The sequence below is a fragment of the Alosa alosa genome, chromosome 21 (genome assembly GCF_017589495.1).
Source record: "Alosa alosa isolate M-15738 ecotype Scorff River chromosome 21, AALO_Geno_1.1, whole genome shotgun sequence".
In the NCBI taxonomy this organism is placed as follows: Eukaryota; Metazoa; Chordata; class Actinopteri; order Clupeiformes; family Clupeidae; genus Alosa; species Alosa alosa.
In genome coordinates, this window is record NC_063209.1 from 20,553,273 (window position 1) to 20,573,971 (window position 20,699).

At 40.9% G+C, this 20,699-nt stretch overlaps 2 protein-coding genes across 2 annotated transcripts; one reads left to right on the top strand and one right to left on the bottom strand.

Annotated features, from left to right (window-relative positions):
• Positions 1 to 23: 23 nt before the first annotated feature.
• si:ch1073-44g3.1 (uncharacterized protein LOC797133 homolog) lies at positions 24 to 2,721 on the bottom strand. Its single transcript, XM_048231430.1, has 2 exons — positions 2,441 to 2,721; positions 24 to 1,751 (listed from the first exon to the last, which is right to left on the bottom strand). The coding sequence occupies exon 2, from the start codon at positions 1,746 to 1,748 to the stop codon at positions 1,053 to 1,055; it is 696 nt and encodes a 231-aa protein (XP_048087387.1). The 5' UTR covers positions 1,749 to 1,751; positions 2,441 to 2,721; the 3' UTR covers positions 24 to 1,052.
• A 10,503-nt stretch (positions 2,722 to 13,224) lies between these two features.
• Positions 13,225 to 18,457, top strand: LOC125286234 (serine/threonine-protein phosphatase 2A catalytic subunit beta isoform-like). The gene is made up of 7 exons (XM_048231085.1): positions 13,225 to 13,695; positions 14,670 to 14,879; positions 15,739 to 15,912; positions 16,614 to 16,703; positions 16,853 to 17,014; positions 17,149 to 17,267; positions 17,572 to 18,457. Exons 1-7 carry the CDS (start codon positions 13,594 to 13,596, stop codon positions 17,642 to 17,644), a joined length of 930 nt encoding a protein of 309 aa, XP_048087042.1. The 5' UTR covers positions 13,225 to 13,593; the 3' UTR covers positions 17,645 to 18,457.
• The last annotated feature ends 2,242 nt before the right edge of the window (positions 18,458 to 20,699 follow it).

A 20,699-nucleotide genomic window follows, 5' to 3' on the forward strand; every position in this document is an offset into this window, starting at 1 on the left:
AATAACACATGTAAACTTGTCCATACAGGTTAGATTATTTGAGTGATATTTATTATTGGCTATTCATATGTATTTGTGTCATGACACATTTAGCAGTTTGATCATAAGATAAAAAAGAGAATGAACCAAGAGTGAAGTCACACATTTGCCATACCGGGTTTGATCAACTGTAGATTGAAAGTACACTGCAGAGACCAAATCACAAAGTATAACTTAGACAAAACATTCATATTTACATACTATTGGAAATACAACATTGTTCAACATCCATCTTTGCTTTCAACCCAATATATGTTCATTATTTCAAAAATTGCATCTTCCTCCTCAGGAATAAAATCCTCAACTAAGAACAAACCACGGTTGTATACAAATCAATATAAAGCATAGGGTAATATAAGGACATCACAAAACAACACTGTCACAAACACACAAAAGAAGAGATTAATATATGTCAATGTTTTTTTGTTCAATTCAAATGCAACTTGTGACTTGCAGAAGCTCATGATGGCTGGATCACCTGTACCTCAGGGAGTGGATAAGAGTGAGGACAGCACGGTGTATGCAGGCATACTGTGGGCTGACTTAACAAAAGGAGAATAGCATGAATGCATCCATCCCATTTCAGTCATCTGGTATGACATCAAGTGAACTGAAATTACTTACCATTATCATGTACTGAAAAAGTGAATTCATTTGACAAGGCTACCATCATGCACATTTGTACAGCAATAAAACATACATGTTGAGATAATAGGGCATGGTTATGTTCTTTGGATAAGGAGAGACAAAAGGACCGTAATGATATTACAATGAGGCATACATAGTGTTAGTGTAGGTATCAAAAAGCAGTCCTTTCCGACTCCGCACATTTTGGATGTACAAGTATCTGAAAGACACCGTCAACCCCAGCACTTGGCCATGTGCTCCCACTGACCCCCTCCCTCTCCTCCTCCTTCTCTATCCTTCCCTCGTTCTGAATAAATAGAAAAAAACTTCAAGACTCAACTCAGGCTTTGCTATCAAACACTTAAGACTCAACTCAGACTCATCTCTCAGAGGCTCGACACTTGACTCGGACTCGAGCTCAGGGTCTTCAAACTCGACCCAGACTCGAGCTCAAAGACCTGTGCACATCTCTGGTCGTTATTGTCTTTCTCTTTGACAGCGGCCTCGCTCAGTGCTCTCTTCTGCATCATGGCGTAGGGGAAAGGTGCGCCATTGCTCGTACCATACTCTAGTTTATTGAGCCGGGCCAGTGTCTTAATACTTCCGGGGGGGCGTCCCGGGCTGACCTTGTAGCCTGCGGCTTTGGTGGTGCCGAGCGGCCTCCCCGGGCTGGTCTTGAAGCCGGCCGCCCTGGTCGTGCCTGGCGGTCGCCCGGTGCTCGTGCGGTAGCCTGCGGACTTGGTGGTGCCCGAGGGCCTCCCCCGCCGGCCAGACTTACCCAGGCCCTTCTTCTTCTTGGATCCCTCTGGTGCCTCGTTGCTGCTCCTCATCCTTACCGACTGCGGGTGGAAGTCGTTGGGGTTATCCTGCATTTGGCATGACATGGGCTTGAGCATACTCTGGGGCATTGGGGGCAGGCTGCTGAGGGGCAACTGCAGGGCGGCCGAGGGCGGTGGGACTGAAGGGTAGAACTGTTTGGTCTGTGAGCTGCACAGTTCGAAATGGCTGGCAGAGTGCTGGCCCTCCTCAGACAGCCCCCCCAGACCATAGTCATTGTTGTTGTTGGCAACTTGGTGCATCATTTTCTACAGTGGCACAAGTGAAATATAGAACTGAATGAGTATTACATGCAACATGTATATTGCTGACAACTGTTAGTCAAATGTGCTTGTGAAATAGCAGCTCATTCATTAGGCTAGTGTAGTGCAAGGGACTTTACTTTGGCGCCTATGCATGCCACTATTCTGACATCACTTCCCCCTTCCGACAGGGCACATTAAATTAACATAACACTTAACTAAATTTAACCAGCATTGAACACGTTGATCATGGCCGTTTCCTTACTGGCATGCTATGTCTTCTCTAACACTGTAGAAATGTATTGGAGAAACCGCAGCTGGGTCTACAGTATGAAGTTAATGGCTGCTGGTGCGGTCGGAATCATGTTCGAATGGCAGACTCTGTACAGTTGTTGACCGCTGCCATATCTATCATTATTCCCCAAATCTCTCTGCATTTGTATTTTCAAAAATAAGAGCGCTACTTTCAGCTGAGCTAAAGACAGAGGCGTGTATTGCCTAATGCCAATGCATTGTAATGTCGGTTAGTGGAAGTGTTTTGTTACACCATGATGCACACGGCCAATTTACATCCAACACAGCTTGTCCAAACTAGGAACATATTTTTTAATATACAAAACATCCTAAATGTATGCAAACAATAGTGCATTTCTTTAGATATAATTGCAAAAAAAAAGACATTAACGTTACTTTACCTCAACGGTACGCAGATAGGATCATGGAATGCAACGGGTTAAATATGAAACAGATATATCTTCCATCCTTGAAACCAAAGCATAGTCTTATTTATGCCTGCATTACGACATCCTTAGACCTCCAAAATGCTTTCCGACAACCGATTGCTCTTCGTATGGTTTATATAGTGGATATTTTTTTGCTGTAGCAGTGAGGTTTAAATCTGAGAGGCAGCCATTTTCGTAAAAAAAAATGTGATATTGTACGATGAGTCCGCGCGCATGCGCCAGTTTCTACAAGGAAATTCGTCTGTTCTTGATTAGGTGCCCAGTGAAAACGTAATCGGCTTCTGTGGACAATAAAATGCCATGTATCGCCATTCAGACAAAGACACTTCAGATATCTTGATATTCTTGAGGCTAGGTAATAAGCAAATCACATGGAATGCTTTATCTCCTAAATTATTTAAGATATTTGAATAAACATTTAATATTTGATATATTTAATAAACATTTAATATTTGTCAAAGGTAGCCCTATGCCAGTTGTAAATATAGACCTAATACCATATATATATATATATATTGGTATAGAAAATCAGGCGTTCTACTGGTATGCCTATGTGGGCTACACAGAAAAAGAAAAAAAGGATCAGTCTTTTTACCCTCTTCTTAGAATTTCAGAATGGGATCCTGGTTTTGGTATTTGCTACATAGCCTACTTCAAGACATAACTCTTGAGGTTCAAATGAGACTAGGCTACTTTAGAACTGTACAGAGGTCTTGTAAATAAATTGTGTATTTATCGCACTGTTATGAAGCACTTTAACAATATGATGCTTGCAGTCAACCCATTCCTCCCCAGCCTTTACAACACATTTAATTTTTTTAATCTTTGTCAATATGTCCACATACTTGTCACCAATGCTAACAGTCATTCCTCCCAAGATCATTGGCTCCGGCTGACAAATAAGACAAGAATGTCATGTTATGATACGAAAAAAGTTTCAATGTCCACCACTGTCATGATTAAGTATATTAAGTTTCAATGTCCACCACTGTAATGATTACGTATATTTTTACTCAGATATGGCTTCATATGCCTCCAGAACGTACTACATCATTCTAGAGTAGTTTAGATCATTACATTACAGAATTTCTGGGATCATGAAAAGATGAAAACACAGTCTGACAAAACAATTGAGGTGATTGACACCAACGAGTATCAGTATGTTCTGTTAACATTTTTCAGTGTCTGTCTAGGACAGAGGTTCTCAACTGTTTTGGTTCCAAGGACCCCTTTTGGGAGAGAACATTTTCCAAGGACCTCATAACCCTAACAATTAAGCATCCCATTTGTTTTCTCTGAAGTTGTGGCCAGGTCCACTATTCCGTGTTTTCTGGCTGGTGTGTAATTTGGTCTTTTGTCAATTTTGGATTTTGCATCACTTGACGACATGGACTGCCCCAACATTTCTACACATTAGCTATAGCTGCATGATAAATAAGCCAAGAGTATAAGTATAAGTATATACTCTTTTGATCCCGTGAGGGAAATTTGGTCTCACCAATCTGTGAATTAGTGAAACACACACAGCACACAGTGAGGTGAAGCACACACTAATCCCGGCGCAGTGAGCTGCCTGCATCAACAGTGGCGCTCGGGGAGCAGTGAGGGGTTAGGTGCCTTGCTCAAGGGCACTTCAGCCGTGCCTACTGGTCGGGATTCGAACCGGCAACCCTCCAGTTACAGGTCCGAAGTGCTAACCAGTAAGGCCACGGCTGCCCCATGAAGATAAGCAGCATACTGTTTTTCAAGACCTGAGTGAAGTTTTTCAAGTTAAGTTTTCAAGACCCCATCCCCGGACCCCACTTTGAGAACCACTGGTGTAGGACACCATCCCTTATATATTGGGGCTATCAATCTATCACTGGTGGTGATGCAGTCATGTAGGCCTATCTATCAGTGAATGAAAAGCTGATACTGCATCTTAGTCTCCAACTTAGTCTCTCCCTGTTGTAGGAACCCATTAAGGGCAACCTTCAGCTCAGCGAGACTGGTCTTGCAGGGGCTAGGATGGAAAAATGAAGGTAACACAGTAATGCCTGTCTCAGTACATTTCTCTAACAACAAATATCCCAATATGGCATGAAACAAGACCAGAAACCCCTCAGCCAACAAAGCCTTCAAAGGAGCTCAAAAGCAGTCTAATTAAAACTTTATTTAAATGTGAAAGCAGACGGTTGATCAGCTGTGTTCTAAAGAATGTTTGATTAAAGTGCAGCGTGTGTTGCTAACTATTTGTTTCTCAGCAAAAGCCACGACAAAACGGTAACAAATAGCCTAAATGTAAAGTCATATCATGTGGAGTTTAATTTTTCGTTTTAGCAAGTAGCCGTGTAATAAGCGGGATAATGTATATAAAACGCCGGTCATTATCGGAAAATAATTCCCTACAGGACAAAACAAGACCCCTCTGCTGGCGTGTCGTATTTTTGTATGTTGGTCTCCAGGGGCCATATCAACACATCCTATATACAATCCTTTGAGGTAAAGTGCCACCTAGTTAAAAATGAAAAGGCAAAAAACGAGGCATAATAATCGCAAGTATCTTTAGCTGACAAAACTGCACAGAATTTGAAGTGTAGGATCAGTATGACACCCTCTGAATGCATGCCAAGTTTCATGGAATTCCATACATGGGGGGCCATATCAGCTACATGCACACGCACACATACTATACGCACACACACATAAACACACACACATGCATACACACGCACACACACAGCACACATGTAGGCTCACAAACACACTCGCACGCACGCACACACACACAGGCACGCACACACTCACACATAAACACACACACACACTCACACACAGAGGCACACACACATAACCCACACGCGCACACACATAAAAACACACACACATGCAGGTAAGCAGGCACACGCATACACACACACACATACCATTACCCCCCCCCCACACACACACAAGCAAACCCACACACACACACAAACACAAAAACAAACACACACTCATTTACACACAAAAGTAGGGGAAGGAGTAGGAGATGGACATAAATTGACAAGCGTGATTTATTATTGTGGAGAGAATGGGCAGGACTGGGTGATCTTCATCTTTTGTACTTCATCTTGTGTTGTTATTATTGCGGAGAGAATGGGCAGGACTGGGTGATCTTCATCTTTTGTACCGCTTCTATTGTGTTTACTCGTAATCCGTTTGCGTTCTCTTGCAATCAGTTTTGCGTTCCCTCACAATACTTTTTGATTTTTCGAGGGAGTGCAAAACTATTGCGAAGGTATGCAAAAGTTATTGTGAGGGAACAAAAAACGATTGCGAGGGAACACAAAAGGAGCTCTAAAAATACACTTCCACCTCTAAAAAAAAAAGATCCCCACCGAGGTCCTTCGGGGACTGCGTAACAGAGCAATGCATAAAACTGATTCTGATTCTGATTTGACTCAGCAGGGAATAGCTTACAAGTATTTTTGCTTTTACATGCCAATGGCGTACATGCTAAAAAGCACTACAAATATTACTTTTTGTATCTGTGAACCTTTTCTGATCATGTAAAATGCTGTTTTTGATTGATAATGTGTCCATGTTTGATTGATACTGCAAAATGTACCATTTTGTGTAAAATCAAATACAAAAACATGGACAACAATGGTATACAGCACACTCACAAAAGGTGTATTAATCATACATGCACCATCATGCACAACTAGTTGCAATGCATAAATCTCAAGTATCAATCCTAAAACAGGTGATTTATTGATCACAGATTAATCATGTGTGTCTCTAATTATAATATATGTCTGAGTGTGCTGTGAATATTGACCCTTTCAACAATAAAAACAAAAACAATGTATGAACGTTCTATTTGGGCCCCAATCTACTTCCTCTGCATTAAGATAACATATGGAATGTTAAAAAGGAAGTCTTGTGGGGCCAGCTATGATGCTGATAATGGAACTGTCTTGAAAGGGTCTATAAACAGCCACAGGGGTCAACCATTACCTGGGTCGTAGTGACAGATTATGTGACTTCTCTGTGGTGGACGTTCATCATTTTTCCAAAGGTAGCAATGACCTCTGGGGCCATTGCAAGGTGAACATTTTCTGCCAGGACGTTTAAAGCTTAAGCACTCAAGCATACTCCACATTGACAATAAAATGGCAACAGAGTGGTTTGGTATGTTGGCCTCCAGGGGCCATGTCAACACATCCCATATCCACTCATCTAATGTAATGACACCCTTTGAATGCATGCCACGTTTCGTGGAATTGTGTTCATGGGTGACCATACAATAAATAAATGAAAATAAGTGTACATTAAGTGACTGTACACTACACGTGCACACACACACACACACACACACACACACACACACATAAAGATACATGAACACACATGCAGGCACAAACACACACATACACACACATAAATGCACACACACATAAACACACATGCATAAACACACACACACACACACACATAAAGACACACGCTCACACATACACACACAGTAGACATGCAGGCATACGCACACACACAGGCACGCACACACATAAACACAAACAGGTACACACACGCATGCACACACAAACACAACCACACACACACACACACATACATGCACACACAAACACACATAAAAATACACACATGCAGACAAGCAGGCAACACACACACACACACACACACACACACACACACACACACACACACCATTACCCCCACACACACACTCACAAGTGAAAACTCAAACACAGAGAAGCACACGTATACACAAAAGCAAACGCACACATGCACACACTCATTTACAAACACAAAAGTTGCAAGAGTAGGAGATGGAGACAAATTGACTAAACATGATTTATTATTGTGGAGAGAATGTACAGGACTGAGCGGCGGTCATATTGTGTACCGCTTTGTGGTACATCTAGTTTATATTAAACAAATTGGGATCGAGTCTAGCCTACTGATGACATGTAGTATGACCGTACTGATTTCTAATTGATGGCAAAGGAGTGAAATGCTACAACAAGCATAATGTTGGAACTTTACATTACTATTTTATGTATATAAAAAAATGATCAAACATCACTTAACAAGTCACTGCTGCAATGTTTAGCAGCCTATGTCTGCAATGGTGGGCAACTATATCCTAGAAATCTAGACGCACCCTAGCGGCAGCAAATTACATTTTAATGTGGGTCTGGCTCGTCAGTAGCCTGGGTGCCATTCCGAACTTAGTCCCGCCCACAACATTTGAGGTCGGGAAGTTCGGTCTGGCATTGTTCCATTGTGGTGGAAGTATGCGCGCCCTATATCTGGAGGACCAATCAAATCAGGCTTTACAATGATGACAGGTGAGCAACAGTCTATCACGTCATCTGAGCACGCTTTGATTAGGCTTATGTTTGAAACAAAAATGCTGTGGCTACATGAATGATACATGGCTTTTAAGACCCCATATGGAAAATTCATTTTATTTAATGAGGTTGTATCACTGAAAACGATTATTTCTGAAAACTTTGCCCAAAGTTGAGATGTGGGAAAACTCATGGTTTCACTTTCATCAAGGGAAAACAGCTCTGTTGCATTGCGACATGTTCCCTCCTTTGTTTGAAACCACCTGTTCAAGGGATTTGCGACAGCCTTTCCCAGATGTTTAACATGTTTGTAGCATATCCCTGTTCAACAGAATTATCTTTTAAAACGGAGGGGATATAGGAGAAGAAGAATGGTTCGTGTGTTTTCTTCCTACACCTCACGGTAAGCTATTTTGTTGCTCTGATTGGTTATAGGTCTATCCAATTGAGTGCAGAGGCATTCCCCCCTGTATCGGTTGAAACACGCCCCATAATTACGTCCCAATGGAGCAGTATCAGACTCTTTTTTTATTTTTTATAATACAAAGTGGTACAAATGATATAAAATACAGTTAATTAAATGTGTACAGTATGGTAACAATGCATGAACATAAACAAACATTACAAACATTACCAGGGGGTACAGCATACAATAGACAATACTTATAAATCATATAGTTAGGAAAGAAATATGTTAAATAATATAGGGCCTACATAGATCGAGGGTTTGAGGGCTGTGCCGTTTTTAGAGAATAAGATGGTCTTGATGTATTGCCTGGATTCTCGGTTTGGAACTAGAACATTTTATTTTGTGAATATGTGCTTTGGCTAGTATTAAAAGTAGATTGATAATATAGAATTTGTTGGATTTGGATGTCGGGTATGAAGAGAAGCCAAACAGTACATCTTTAAGAGATATTCTCAAATCAGAGAGAATATGTTGAGAAATGAAAGCAGCAGTATCAGACTCATATTCTGACTAGAAGAGTATGATTAGGCTATGTCAGGCTAGCTCGTCAGGCTAGGGCAACTACCCTTTTTGAGCCACAATTAAAAAAACAAAAACACAAGCAACGCAACGCAGACGCAAAAACAAATCTGCGTTTGTCTTACCTGGGTTGCCATTTTAGCTGAGATTATCAAAGGCTTAGCAGACACTAGAGGTCTGTCAGCTGTGCTGAAATCAATTTAATAAGACATCTATAACTTCTTCTATTCTACAAGTGATTAGCAACTTAACGTGTTAGATGCATACCGCCACCTACTGTACAAAAACTCTCAGGTCAGATTAATTTGACCAAGCAACAAAGATCCCTACTTGTTTTGTGATCTTCAAAAAATATTAAAGACTTATCTGTTTACATTATATCTAATAATTAATTCTTACAGAGTTGTAGTTTGTATTTGTTTGTGGTTATTGTTTTTATTCTGTTTGTTTTGTCGTGACTTTTATTGACATATATCCTTTAGTTTATATATCTTTTATGTAGTATCTTTATTCTGTGTAATATCATTGTTTTGTGAAACTGAAGTCTGTAGTATGTTCAGTGTGTGGGAAAGGAAGACTGGTTTAAGGGAAAGAGCAGATGGCTGACAGGGTCATCAATAAGGTTTGGCGCCAGGAAATGTGATCAAAACCTAAAGAATGGGGGAATAACAGGATGAGAGGGCAAAGGTGAAGTACCATTACTTGGTCAGTTATCTGTAAACAAAGAGTGTCTTGTCTGGGATGACTTGAAGGGGTATAAAGGCTGGACAACAGCCAGAGGATGCTAGCTTACTGAGCTCACTTTGCTCACTGCTCACTTTCTTACTTTGCTTAGCTTAGCTTGCTTCACTAACTAATGCTCCGGAGTGCATTAAAGCCATCATCTGCAGTATACATCCACAGTGTGCGGACTTCTTTTGATGTTGTATTATTTAATGTGGATTTGACACCACATTTTATTTATTCCAAGGGCCATCATTTAAATGTTGGGCAAAGTCTAACTAAAGTTTGCTTAATAACAATTCAACATTTATTTGCAAATTTAATACCATGAGAAAGATCTTAATCACAAACAGTGGTGGGTCAGCTAAAAGCTGTCTCACGCCACATGATTATGTTAGTTCATGCACGAGACTTTGCCATAGATTGACTTTACACTTTGCCCAACATTTAAATTCATGCCCCACTAACTTACTTACTTACTTACTACTTACTTACTGACTGACTGACTGACTGACTGATTGACTGATTGATTGATTGATTGATTGATTGATTGATTGATTGATTGATTTGTTTGTTTGTTTATCTATGTGGTATGACTACTTTAAGACTGTTTGTTTCAATATTAATGCAATGTTTATTGATGTTGTTGTAAGCGGCTTTGGACATAAAAAAAAAAAAAAAAAAAAAAAACTTACCTTACACCTAGAATGACTAAGAATGACTAAGAATGGGACCATATCACTGTAATCATAGCAATGTTTTAATGGGTGATTTGGTGGTAAGAAACAATGTGTTGAAATGAATCGAATATTTAGAGGTTTTCATGGTTTCTTCATCCATTGATTACAGGTGAACTTGCTATTTGATATCAAGGGCCACACATTTTGCCTTTGAAAGGTAATCAAATCATGTTTTTACTATATTGACATCTTACTTAGACAAATCAGATTGCAAAATGTCCAGAACAAACTAAACAAAGTGTGATGGGGCTGCCATACAGTCTAGCCATCTGGTGGGTATTCCAAGTATGTGGTTTAGTGACAAACCTGGGTTAGTTAACTCAGAGTAGGTGGTAAACCTCCTAATAGAAGAGCTGTATGGCTTCATTCTCCTAACAAAACAATACCATAGGGCTCTTGTTGTAGGAGGTTTACCACTTACTCTGAGTTAACTTACCTAGGTTTATCATTAAACCACGTACTTGGAATACCCCTCTGGTCAAACTCAGTAAGCTGCTCAGAACGTCCTTCTTAACCCTTTTCCAAGAGCCAACATCCACCAACTTAAACAGAGATACAGGAGGCCTCAATGAAACGGAAGGACAGCAAAATAAGACTCAGAGAGATGTATGAACCATTATATTGGGGGTCTTTTTTATGGCGACTACTTGTGGTTATCATCTTCAAATTAATTTTGATGAGATAGGGTCGTGATGGACAGATAAACATACGTCTTCCCCACAGACTGCAGTCAGGCCAGAACATTCACCAAACAAAACTCTTCTGGGTCACAGAGGCTTTCCATCATTTTGAACTATTTTATCAAGAGACAAATCTGTTGCAAAAACAAAATAAAATATAGCTGCAAGCAGCAATGTGGGGGCCAAGCAGTTGAGAAGGAGTTGTCATGGCAACCCAATGTTGTTACATTATACAAACACCCAATTAACCCCCTGTCCCATACACACACATATACACAGATAAACCTCCTCTCCCACACACCCCAATAACCCCCCACACATATGCATACCTCAAACCTCACCAAATGTATTGTGCGTAGTCAGGTTGTAGTCACGAGTCCACATACCAAGTTTGGTGTCGATACGAGAAAGTGTTGATAATTATTGCACCCCTAGTGGTCAAAAGTCACCAAATGTTTTGTGCGTCTTAAGGTTGTAGTCACGAGTCCACATACCAAGTTTGGTGTTGATACGAGAAAGTGTTGCAAATTATAGCACCCCTAGTGGTCAAAGGTTGCTAAAATTATTGTCTGTCCTCAGGATGAGGTTCCAAGTCCATATACTAAGTTTGGTTTCAATATGTGAAAGCATTGCTGAAATATGAGCCCACTTCCTGTGATTATAGCGCCACCTATAGGTCAAAAGCCATCAAATTTATTGAGCCTCCTCCTAATTGCGTCCTGACACCCTGTACTAAGTTTGGTGTTGATACGCGAAAGCCTTGCGGAAATCACTCCACTTCCTTCACTTGATTGGTCACAAATGCATTTGTGAGTCATGGTCTGAAGATCATCTGCGTCAAATTTCGTGAAAATCGGACAAACTTTATGACCTTTGATGCCTTTTAAGTGTTTTTGATGAAATACAATATGGCAGAAGATCCAACATGGCGGAAATTGACGTCATGGGGTGCGTCGAGTTTGGTGTCATCCAAGGATTCCAAATATACCTTAAAGGAGAATTCGGTGTGATATTGACCTAAAGTGTATAGAAACATGATACCGAGTGTGAACGTATGTCTCATAGCCCATCTCGGCTTGTCCCCTGCACTCCAAAAATCTGGCTAGTTAGCCGATGCTACCAACAGCTTTTTTCAATAGTGGTGTTTGGGCATCGGGCTAGCCATGCAAATAAATCACTGTTTTACACCCATTTACAAGGCTCAATGTATCTCCACACTTCATTGGTAGACTTCCGAGGGCCCTGACATTTAAAACGAGACATTGAGAACTTTGAAAAAGCACTGGTAGTTTACTTACAAGACGATTTATACAGACAGTATAAATTGAAACTGGAATCCATGCATTTCCACTGAATTATTTTTGGAATCTGATCCCTTATCATACCTGTTCATTCTTACTCTTTTGCTCGACTTATCGTGACTAAATTCAAGATGGCTGCAAACGCTAAACTTCGTGGAAGATACTGTCTGTATAAATCGCCTTGTAAGTAAACTACCAGTGCTTTTTCAAAGTTCTCAATGTCTCGCTTTTAAATGTCAGGGCCCTCAGAAGTCTACCAATGAAGTGTGGAGATACATTGAGCCTCGTAAATGGGTGTAAAACAGTGATTTATTTGCATGGCTAGCCTGATGTCAAGCACCACTATTGAAAAAAAGCTGTTGGTAGCATCGGCTAACTAGCCAGATTTTGGAGTGCAGGGGACAAGCCGAGATGGGCTATGAGACATATGTTCACACTCGGTATCATGTTTCAATACACTTTAGGTCAATATCACACCGGAATTCTCCTTTAATGTTCAAAATGTGATGTACGGTTCAAACGTTAAGTGCATAGATGCAATAAAAAATTGAAACGTTGGTGGCGCTAGAGCACTTCAAGTGCAGACTTGAAACTTTGATAAATTAAAGATATGACTGTACCGAATCAATGTGCCGAATATCCCGACGTTTTACTGTATGGTTCAATGGCAAATTAGCGTTTCGTTATAATAATAATAAGAATACGTAGAATCACTATGGGTTGCCTCGCAGCTTCGCTGCTTGGCCCCCAATAAAAAGCCAGGGTGTGCTGTGTTATGAATATGTATAGATAAATGCATAGGAAAACGCTTTGGGTTGTCACACAGTGCAACATGACATGTTATCCATCAGCACAGGCTGATATCTGTGGACAACACATTGTCAGATACAAATTGCTTAATTGTATGCGCTAGGTGGCACTAAAGTAGCGTTTCTGGACAGTGATGCAGAACAGATGACGTCAACCTCCCTGATCACACATTCCACACCGCTAGCTACTGTACATAGCCGGGTCGGATTTTGGTGTGCAAGGAAACGAGTCTGGGTTGAGGGCTTAGTGCATTTTAGCCAATCCAAAATCAATACTGTTCATTCCTACTCTCGGATATTTGAGTTACCACCGTGTTTTCGGAAGATAAAACAAATGACGCTTCATTTGACAATTGCAAGGTAAATGTGTGGGACTAATTTGGATGGACTCATTCTCGCGTAATGACTACTAGCAAACGCATGACGTGAGGTAATTTAGACTACTAGTCATTTCAATAATTTAGGCTACTAAGCTCGTGGTCGTTCGTGTTAACTGCAACCTACTGTACAGTTGAACTTCTCATCATGGACGAGAAGACATTCACGAAAGAACTGGATCAATGGATCGAACAACTGAACGAGTGCAAGCAGCTGTCCGAAAACCAGGTCAAAATGCTGTGTGAAAAGGTGAGAATTTAAGCATTTTCTGATAGTGTCACTACGCATATTTTAATCTGTTGGTCACTAATCTAGTTCAACCCGTTTCTCATTTCGCCTGCAAGCTCCTGTCGTCAACCTTATTTCCAGGGGCTTGTAGGCTATCCGAAGATGGCGGTGACCGACTGCTATTATTATTGGCTGTCAGCACCGCCATGAATGTAGCCATTGGTTGTTGACTGGGAAGTTCAGCTAGCAACCGCTGCTGACCAGCACAACGTTACCCAATTTTACGAAACCCTAGTGTTTAGATGCATAGTTTTTAATAACTGTTGCATTCATGAAACAATGTAACGTTGTTTGTAAAGTGTTACAGTCAGTTCTGTTGAATGCGCAGCTCGTCCGACGACTGGTGCCGAGAATCGCATATTTAATCAATTGTCTAGACTATTTTGGTGTCACGACAGTCAGAAAGAGGTCACAGACCTATATCTAAGATAAAGATGGACTGTATTGTAGGCTACACTAGGACAAATATGATATAACGCGGCAATTTAAATAATTTCATGTGCGCAGTCAGTGCGACCCCGCTGGACTGCAAAAGAATAGCATATTTTGCATTGGAAAATCTATGCACAGGCCTCTCCAGTCTTAAAATCCACAAAACTATCATTTCATCCACCATCATTTTGTTTTTTTTATTGCTTATATTGGACATGTACCATTTGAGATATGCTGTTATTTTTAATTCTAAATACATTTCTTATTACTTCCCACTTAGACAAAGTAGTGTCTCAACTATTCGGTGAAAAAGTGGAAAAATAATTAGGCCTAGTAATATTTTATGAATGTATCAATGGTGTGAGGTGCCCCCTTTACTGGCAGTGTTCCCTGGGCGTCAGCAGTTCTGCTGGAGAATTTTTTGTAACAAGTGTGCATTAATGAGCTGACCCGGTAACCCACTAATGCGGCATCACGAAATTCTTCCTCCCCTTGTTTTACAGGCTAAGGAGATTTTAACAAAGGAGTCCAATGTACAGGAGGTACGATGCCCCGTCACTGTCTGCGGCGACGTCCATGGCCAGTTCCACGACCTTATGGAGTTGTTCAAGATTGGAGGGAAGTCGCCCGACACCAACTACCTGTTCATGGGCGACTATGTGGACAGAGGCTACTACTCCGTGGAGACAGTGACATTACTTGTTTCTCTCAAGGTGAAACTTGGCTGGCTCTCAGTGATTTTGTTCCCCTGTAATCCTTTGTGTGCCTCCATAGAGTTCAGCCATATGTTGTTGCACATTCAGTGGCTCTCTGACCTGGAGGCTGTTTCACAGTAAAGGTATTCACCTAAGTTTGGGTCTGGTCTTATTGCATTCCTGGGTGTAGGTTCCAGCTTGTTTGACCTAACTTCCCCACCTCAAAAAAGCTTGCCATGTTTAGTGGTGACATTAGATTTGCATTAGATACTGTTTAGTCTTTACCTAGAGGGGGACATTTGTGTGTGGTGGAATTTGAATAATCCCAGATTAACATACCGTGCAGTTCAAAACAGCTCGTGTATGATGACTGTTGCTCAGTCGGTATGTATTCTAACCTTTACAGAGCCAATGGCCTGCTATATATGGCTGAAAAGAATTCTGTTTGATCGCGCCTCAGTTCTCCTGGGTTCAATATTTTTGTCAAAAGCATAGTTCCAGATGTTTCCAGTGGATGCTTGGAAATGTGTCCCAGTCTATTTTTAGGGATGCAGGCTGAGCAACACATAACCAAAACTAACACTAAGACTTCAGCCGACGCTGGCCCTCTACACTGCAGCATGAGGAAAAGAGAAAGAGTCAGAAAAAGATTCTTTCCACATATTATTATAAATTTTCCCCCTTTTTGTTTTGCACACAGGGTGTTTTAGTGGTTTTGGCTTGTTGCTATAGTGATGAAAGGATCTTAAACAACGGGAGACTTGTGTGGAAATCACTTCCAAATATGCAGTGGCTTGACCACTCTTTGTCTTTAAGGTTTCACATTAATAATGCATTATTATTATTATTATTATTATTATTTATTTATTTTTATCAGGTGCGCTACCCAGAGAGAATTACCATCCTTCGGGGGAATCATGAGAGCAGACAGATCACACAGGTGTATGGTTTCTACGACGAGTGCTTGAGAAAGTACGGAAACGCAAATGTTTGGAAATACTTCACAGACCTGTTTGATTATCTGCCTCTCACCGCGTTGGTTGACACACAGGTAAGCCTCAGACTGAACTTATGAACATCTCAAAGTTATTAATGACTTGTTGAATGGCTGTCTGTGTGATGTTTGAAAAATATGCATGTATAAGCAGTGTTTCCCACATAATTGTATTCTATTTGTGGTGGTAGGTTTGCAGAATTAACTTGAATGCAACAGTTTTTAACAAATTAGCGCAGCATGGTTATGATGCTAACCAGATTTAAGCACAATTTAGTCCAATGTATGGGAAACACTAATAAGTAATCTATACTAAGAGGGGTTAATTATTGGTGAGTGTTTGTTTATTTACTACTTGGGTTTTCCACTAAACTAGGTCTGTGTTCATATTCAACTATAGGATTGTTCATGTGCATTCATATGTGTTGCATGCATATATTTTGTGAAGTTAAACATGGGGATGTGTGAATTCACAAACTGATGTATTACTGTGATCCAATATGTAGTTCAATATGTAGCCTAATAAGAAAAAAATCAGATATGCTTGTAACCTTCCAAAAGCATGGGAACGCTATCTGGGTCCAGAAGCATGGGAAAGCTATCTGGGTCCAGAAGCATGGGAAAGCTATCTGGGTCGCTGTTAAACAAAATCCAGGAGTGAATCCAGCCTCAGCGTTAAATCTCTCTCTCTCTCTCTCTCTCTCTCTCTCTCTCTCTCTCTCTCTCTCTCTCTCTCTCGCTCTATGCTGTTGATGTAGATTTTTTGCCTCCACGGAGGACTGTCTCCCTCCATTGACACACTGGACCATATCAGAGCTCTCGACCGCATTCAGGAGGTGCCACATGAGGTAGCGTATAGTATGCCACATGAGATAGCATATGGAGTGTTTGAGGTGTGTGTGTGTGTGTGTGACTGAGTGTGGATGTGGGGGGGATTCTTCCTCTTTCTCAAACTCAGTTTTTTCCACCATCTTGATAACTCTGTTCATTGATCTAGGGTCCCATGTGTGACCTGCTGTGGTCAGATCCAGATGACCGCGGAGGCTGGGGAATTTCACCCCGTGGTGCCGGCTACACGTTTGGGCAGGACATCTCGGAGACTTTCAACCATGCCAACTGCCTGACTCTGGTCTCGAGGGCTCACCAGCTGGTCATGGAGGTGAGTAGTGGGCTTGAACCGGTGGGAGGGTGATGAACATACAATCACCAGGAGCAGAGTTACAGGACTATTGTTCTAATAATCTCTCTCTCTCTCTCTCTCTCTCTGTCCCTCTCTCTTTTTCCCTTCTCTAGGGCTACAACTGGTGCCATGAACGAAATGTGGTGACGATTTTCAGCGCACCAAATTATTGTTACCGTTGTGGTAATCAGGCAGCTATCATGGAACTGGACGACACACTTAAGTATTCCTTGTAAGTTTACCCTCTCACCCCCTTTCTAGCATGTTCGGTCGAACAAAAGTAAGAACAAAACACACATTTTACAAATGTAGCAGCTCAGTGATTCATCTGAATTATTTTCAGTTATAATGTATCAGTAGAGCTGTTTCTCAGGCACTGTGCCTTGATTCAGGAGTGGGCCAAGCTGTTTAAGATTTGAAAATAAATAATGATATGTATGAAGTCTTAAAAACATTGTAATAACTTCAGGCACAACACAGACATTGTCCTTGCTTTAAGTTTTAATTGTAATTTTTGCTTTTGTTTGCCTTCTCAGCCTGCAGTTTGATCCTGCTCCTCGGAGAGGGGAGCCGCACGTGACTCGTCGCACCCCCGACTACTTCCTGTAAAGATCCTGAGCGCTGAGAAAAGTATTCGCCATCAATGCAGTTCACCCTGAAATTACATTAGGACAAGGCCAACAACATTTAATATTCAATAAATACTTCCATGGACCAAAGTGTGTGCCATGTTCATTAAAAACATCTGCAAGAGAAGCTGCCACGGAAGTTGATCACAAGAGTAAAAAAGAGAAAATTTGCCCTTCTGCATGGTCGGATCATTGTATTTTACTCCAAAGTCGCTTTTGTTCCGTCAAGACAATGAAACCTGGTGGTCACTGCTGGATAGGAAAACGTTTTTATTCTGTGATTTTTACTGTCGGGTGTAAAGGGTTGGGGTGGGCTCTGTGAACTCATATTCACAAACACTTAGATAAGTAAACGCTTCAGTCTGAGTACCGTTGGGATGTCGTGCTGAATAGAAACTACTTTGCCATGTCAGTAAGTGGCATCTCTTTTGCATGGCTTTCTGAGGTTTTTTACAACAAGAGAGTATTTGTGTGAATGAGGGGGGACATAGACCAGGTTACACACTTCTGTTTCTTTTTTTCACACTTGTTAGTTTTATTTTGATTACTGTATGATGTTTTGTAGAACAGGATTATCATGCATTTTATTTTATATTTAACACCAGCATAAAGTTGCTGCAGTTCTCTCTCTCTCTCTCTCTCTCTCTCTCTCTCTCTTCCTCCCACTGCTTCTATTCCATTCAGCTGTATAGGTATTCCAAGACTATGTCTAAATTATTTGTTTATTTCTTTGTTAAAGCCTGTGTGGGAGACTTCAGCACTTCAATAAAGACTGGGGTTACTCCATATGAAATGCTTTGTCTGTGCCTATAATGTTCAGCAGAGTACTGCAGTATCTGTTTCTGTGTCCATGTGGTGGTTATACACATACTAATAAATGCAGATAACACAGATTCATACACCAAAGTGTTGCTGCTACTGCTGCTCAAATGCCCTCCCAGAGCCATAACATGAAAACATATATGTGATGCTATCTGGGAAAAACCTTTACATGGTGCGCTCAAAAATCCTTGATTTTTGCTCCGTTTCAACTCTATGGTGAAATTTCTCCAACTTATGATTCTGATACCATCTTGGCAACATTCTGGACACTGTACCCTAGCAAAATCCTGGATACCATCCTCCCAGAATCTTGCATGTTGCTAGGATGGTATCAGAATCATAAGGTGGTAAAACTGCACCATGTGAAGGGTTTTCCGAGATCGCATCACATATTATGTATTTTACTAATTTGGTCACACAAAAGTCATGCTTGTGCATACAATAGGAAAATAGGATGGATGACAGTAATGTATCCATCTGAATCATCCCAATTTACTGTAACAGCTGTCATGGATGGTCATTCATGACAGTCTGTTTTGATCATCCAAACATGTTTTTAGGAGAGCAAGTATGGAACCAGCATTTTGTACAAAATCAGATTGAACGAGAAGTTTGCTGTTTTGCTAAAGTTATGCACACAGAGAATTTTCCCAAATTATTTTGAACAGGTACATCCCAATGACTATACTTTTATTTACAGTACCTTGGTCAGTCCTAATGTTTTCGACATAAACGTGTAGTATAGGTTGTGTGAACTGCACCGCATCCTAACACTCAAGTATTACCAACTGTATCCACTAGATGGAGCTCATTGACCATGTTAAAATATAGCAGCGAGCGTGACATCACATTATCCAATAATGCACTCACAAACGATGTGTTGGTCACATTTGTCTAAGTTTTTGACATCGAAAGCCCTACTTTCCAGTTTCCTGGTGGTGGCGCTGCAACAGACTGTTCGCGTATGCAGATAATAACCTAGGTTTCCTGAATGTGTCAATAGGAATTTGTGATTTAAACATCATGCATAATTAACTAACACACCTATGCTGTGTTTTTGCAGGCTTTTACAGATCAGGTAATGTATCAAATTGGCATCATCTTCTTCAAGCTTATATGACCAGACCAATAATCAGAACCAGTCAGCTCAGTCAACAGCGTAGTTAAAAGCAAAAATTAGGCTTCACAGGTATCTTTGGCTGACATGTTCAAAACTGCACACAATTTGAAGTGTAGGATGGAAGTGTATGACACCCTCTGAATGCATGCCAAGTTTCGTGGAATTCCGTATCAATACATTAATATATGTGTACATAATAGTGACTGTACACTACGCACGCACATACTCTCTCATGAACACACGTAAACACGCACATAAAGATACATGCACACACATGCAGGCACACACACACACACACACATAAAGATACATGCACACACATGCAGGCACAGGCACACACACACACACACATAAAGATACATGCACACACACACACACATAAAGATACATGCACACACATGCAGGCACACACACACACACACATAAATACACAAACACACACACATAAAAACATACGCACACACATACACACACAGTACACATGTACGCATACACACACAGGCATGCACGCACGCATAGACTCGCACGCACACACACGCACAAACACACGCACACACACATACACACACATATAAACACCCGCTCCCCACCACACACACACACACACACATAAAAACTCACACATGCAGGCACACACACACACACGTAAACACACACACATAAACACACACACCCCATTACCCCCACACACACACTCACAAGCGAACACACACACGCATACACACAAAAACACACACACATGCAGGCAGGCAGACATACATACACACACACACACACACCCCATTACCCACACTCACAAGCGAACACACACACACATACACACACACAGAAGCACACATATACACAAAAGCAAACGCACATATGAACACACTCATTTACATACTCAAAAGTTGCAAGAGTAGGGGACGGAGTAGGAGATGGAGACAAATTGACAAGCGTGATTTATTTTTGCGGAGAGAATGTGCATGACTGAGCGGCGGTCATATTTTTATTTATGGTACATTTAGTTTTAATTATTTCCTACAGTGTAGAACAATACTGAGAACATCAAAACTTACATAGGCCTAAACACAAAAAGGTAAGCTTATGTTTA

What these genes read in the sequence shown, in the direction of transcription:
- si:ch1073-44g3.1 (XM_048231430.1), bottom strand. Translation starts at nt 1,748, where the DNA reads ATGATGCACCAAGTTGCCAACAACAACAATGACTATGGTCTGGGGGGG.
- LOC125286234 (XM_048231085.1), top strand. Translation starts at nt 13,594, where the DNA reads ATGGACGAGAAGACATTCACGAAAGAACTGGATCAATGGATCGAACAA. An exon ending in CCGCGTTGGTTGACACACAG is followed by an intron (nt 15,913 to 16,613) that starts GTAAGCCTCAGA and finishes CTGTTGATGTAG; the next exon opens with ATTTTTTGCCTCCACGGAGG. An exon ending in TTCAGGAGGTGCCACATGAG is followed by an intron (nt 16,704 to 16,852) that starts GTAGCGTATAGT and finishes TCATTGATCTAG; the next exon opens with GGTCCCATGTGTGACCTGCT.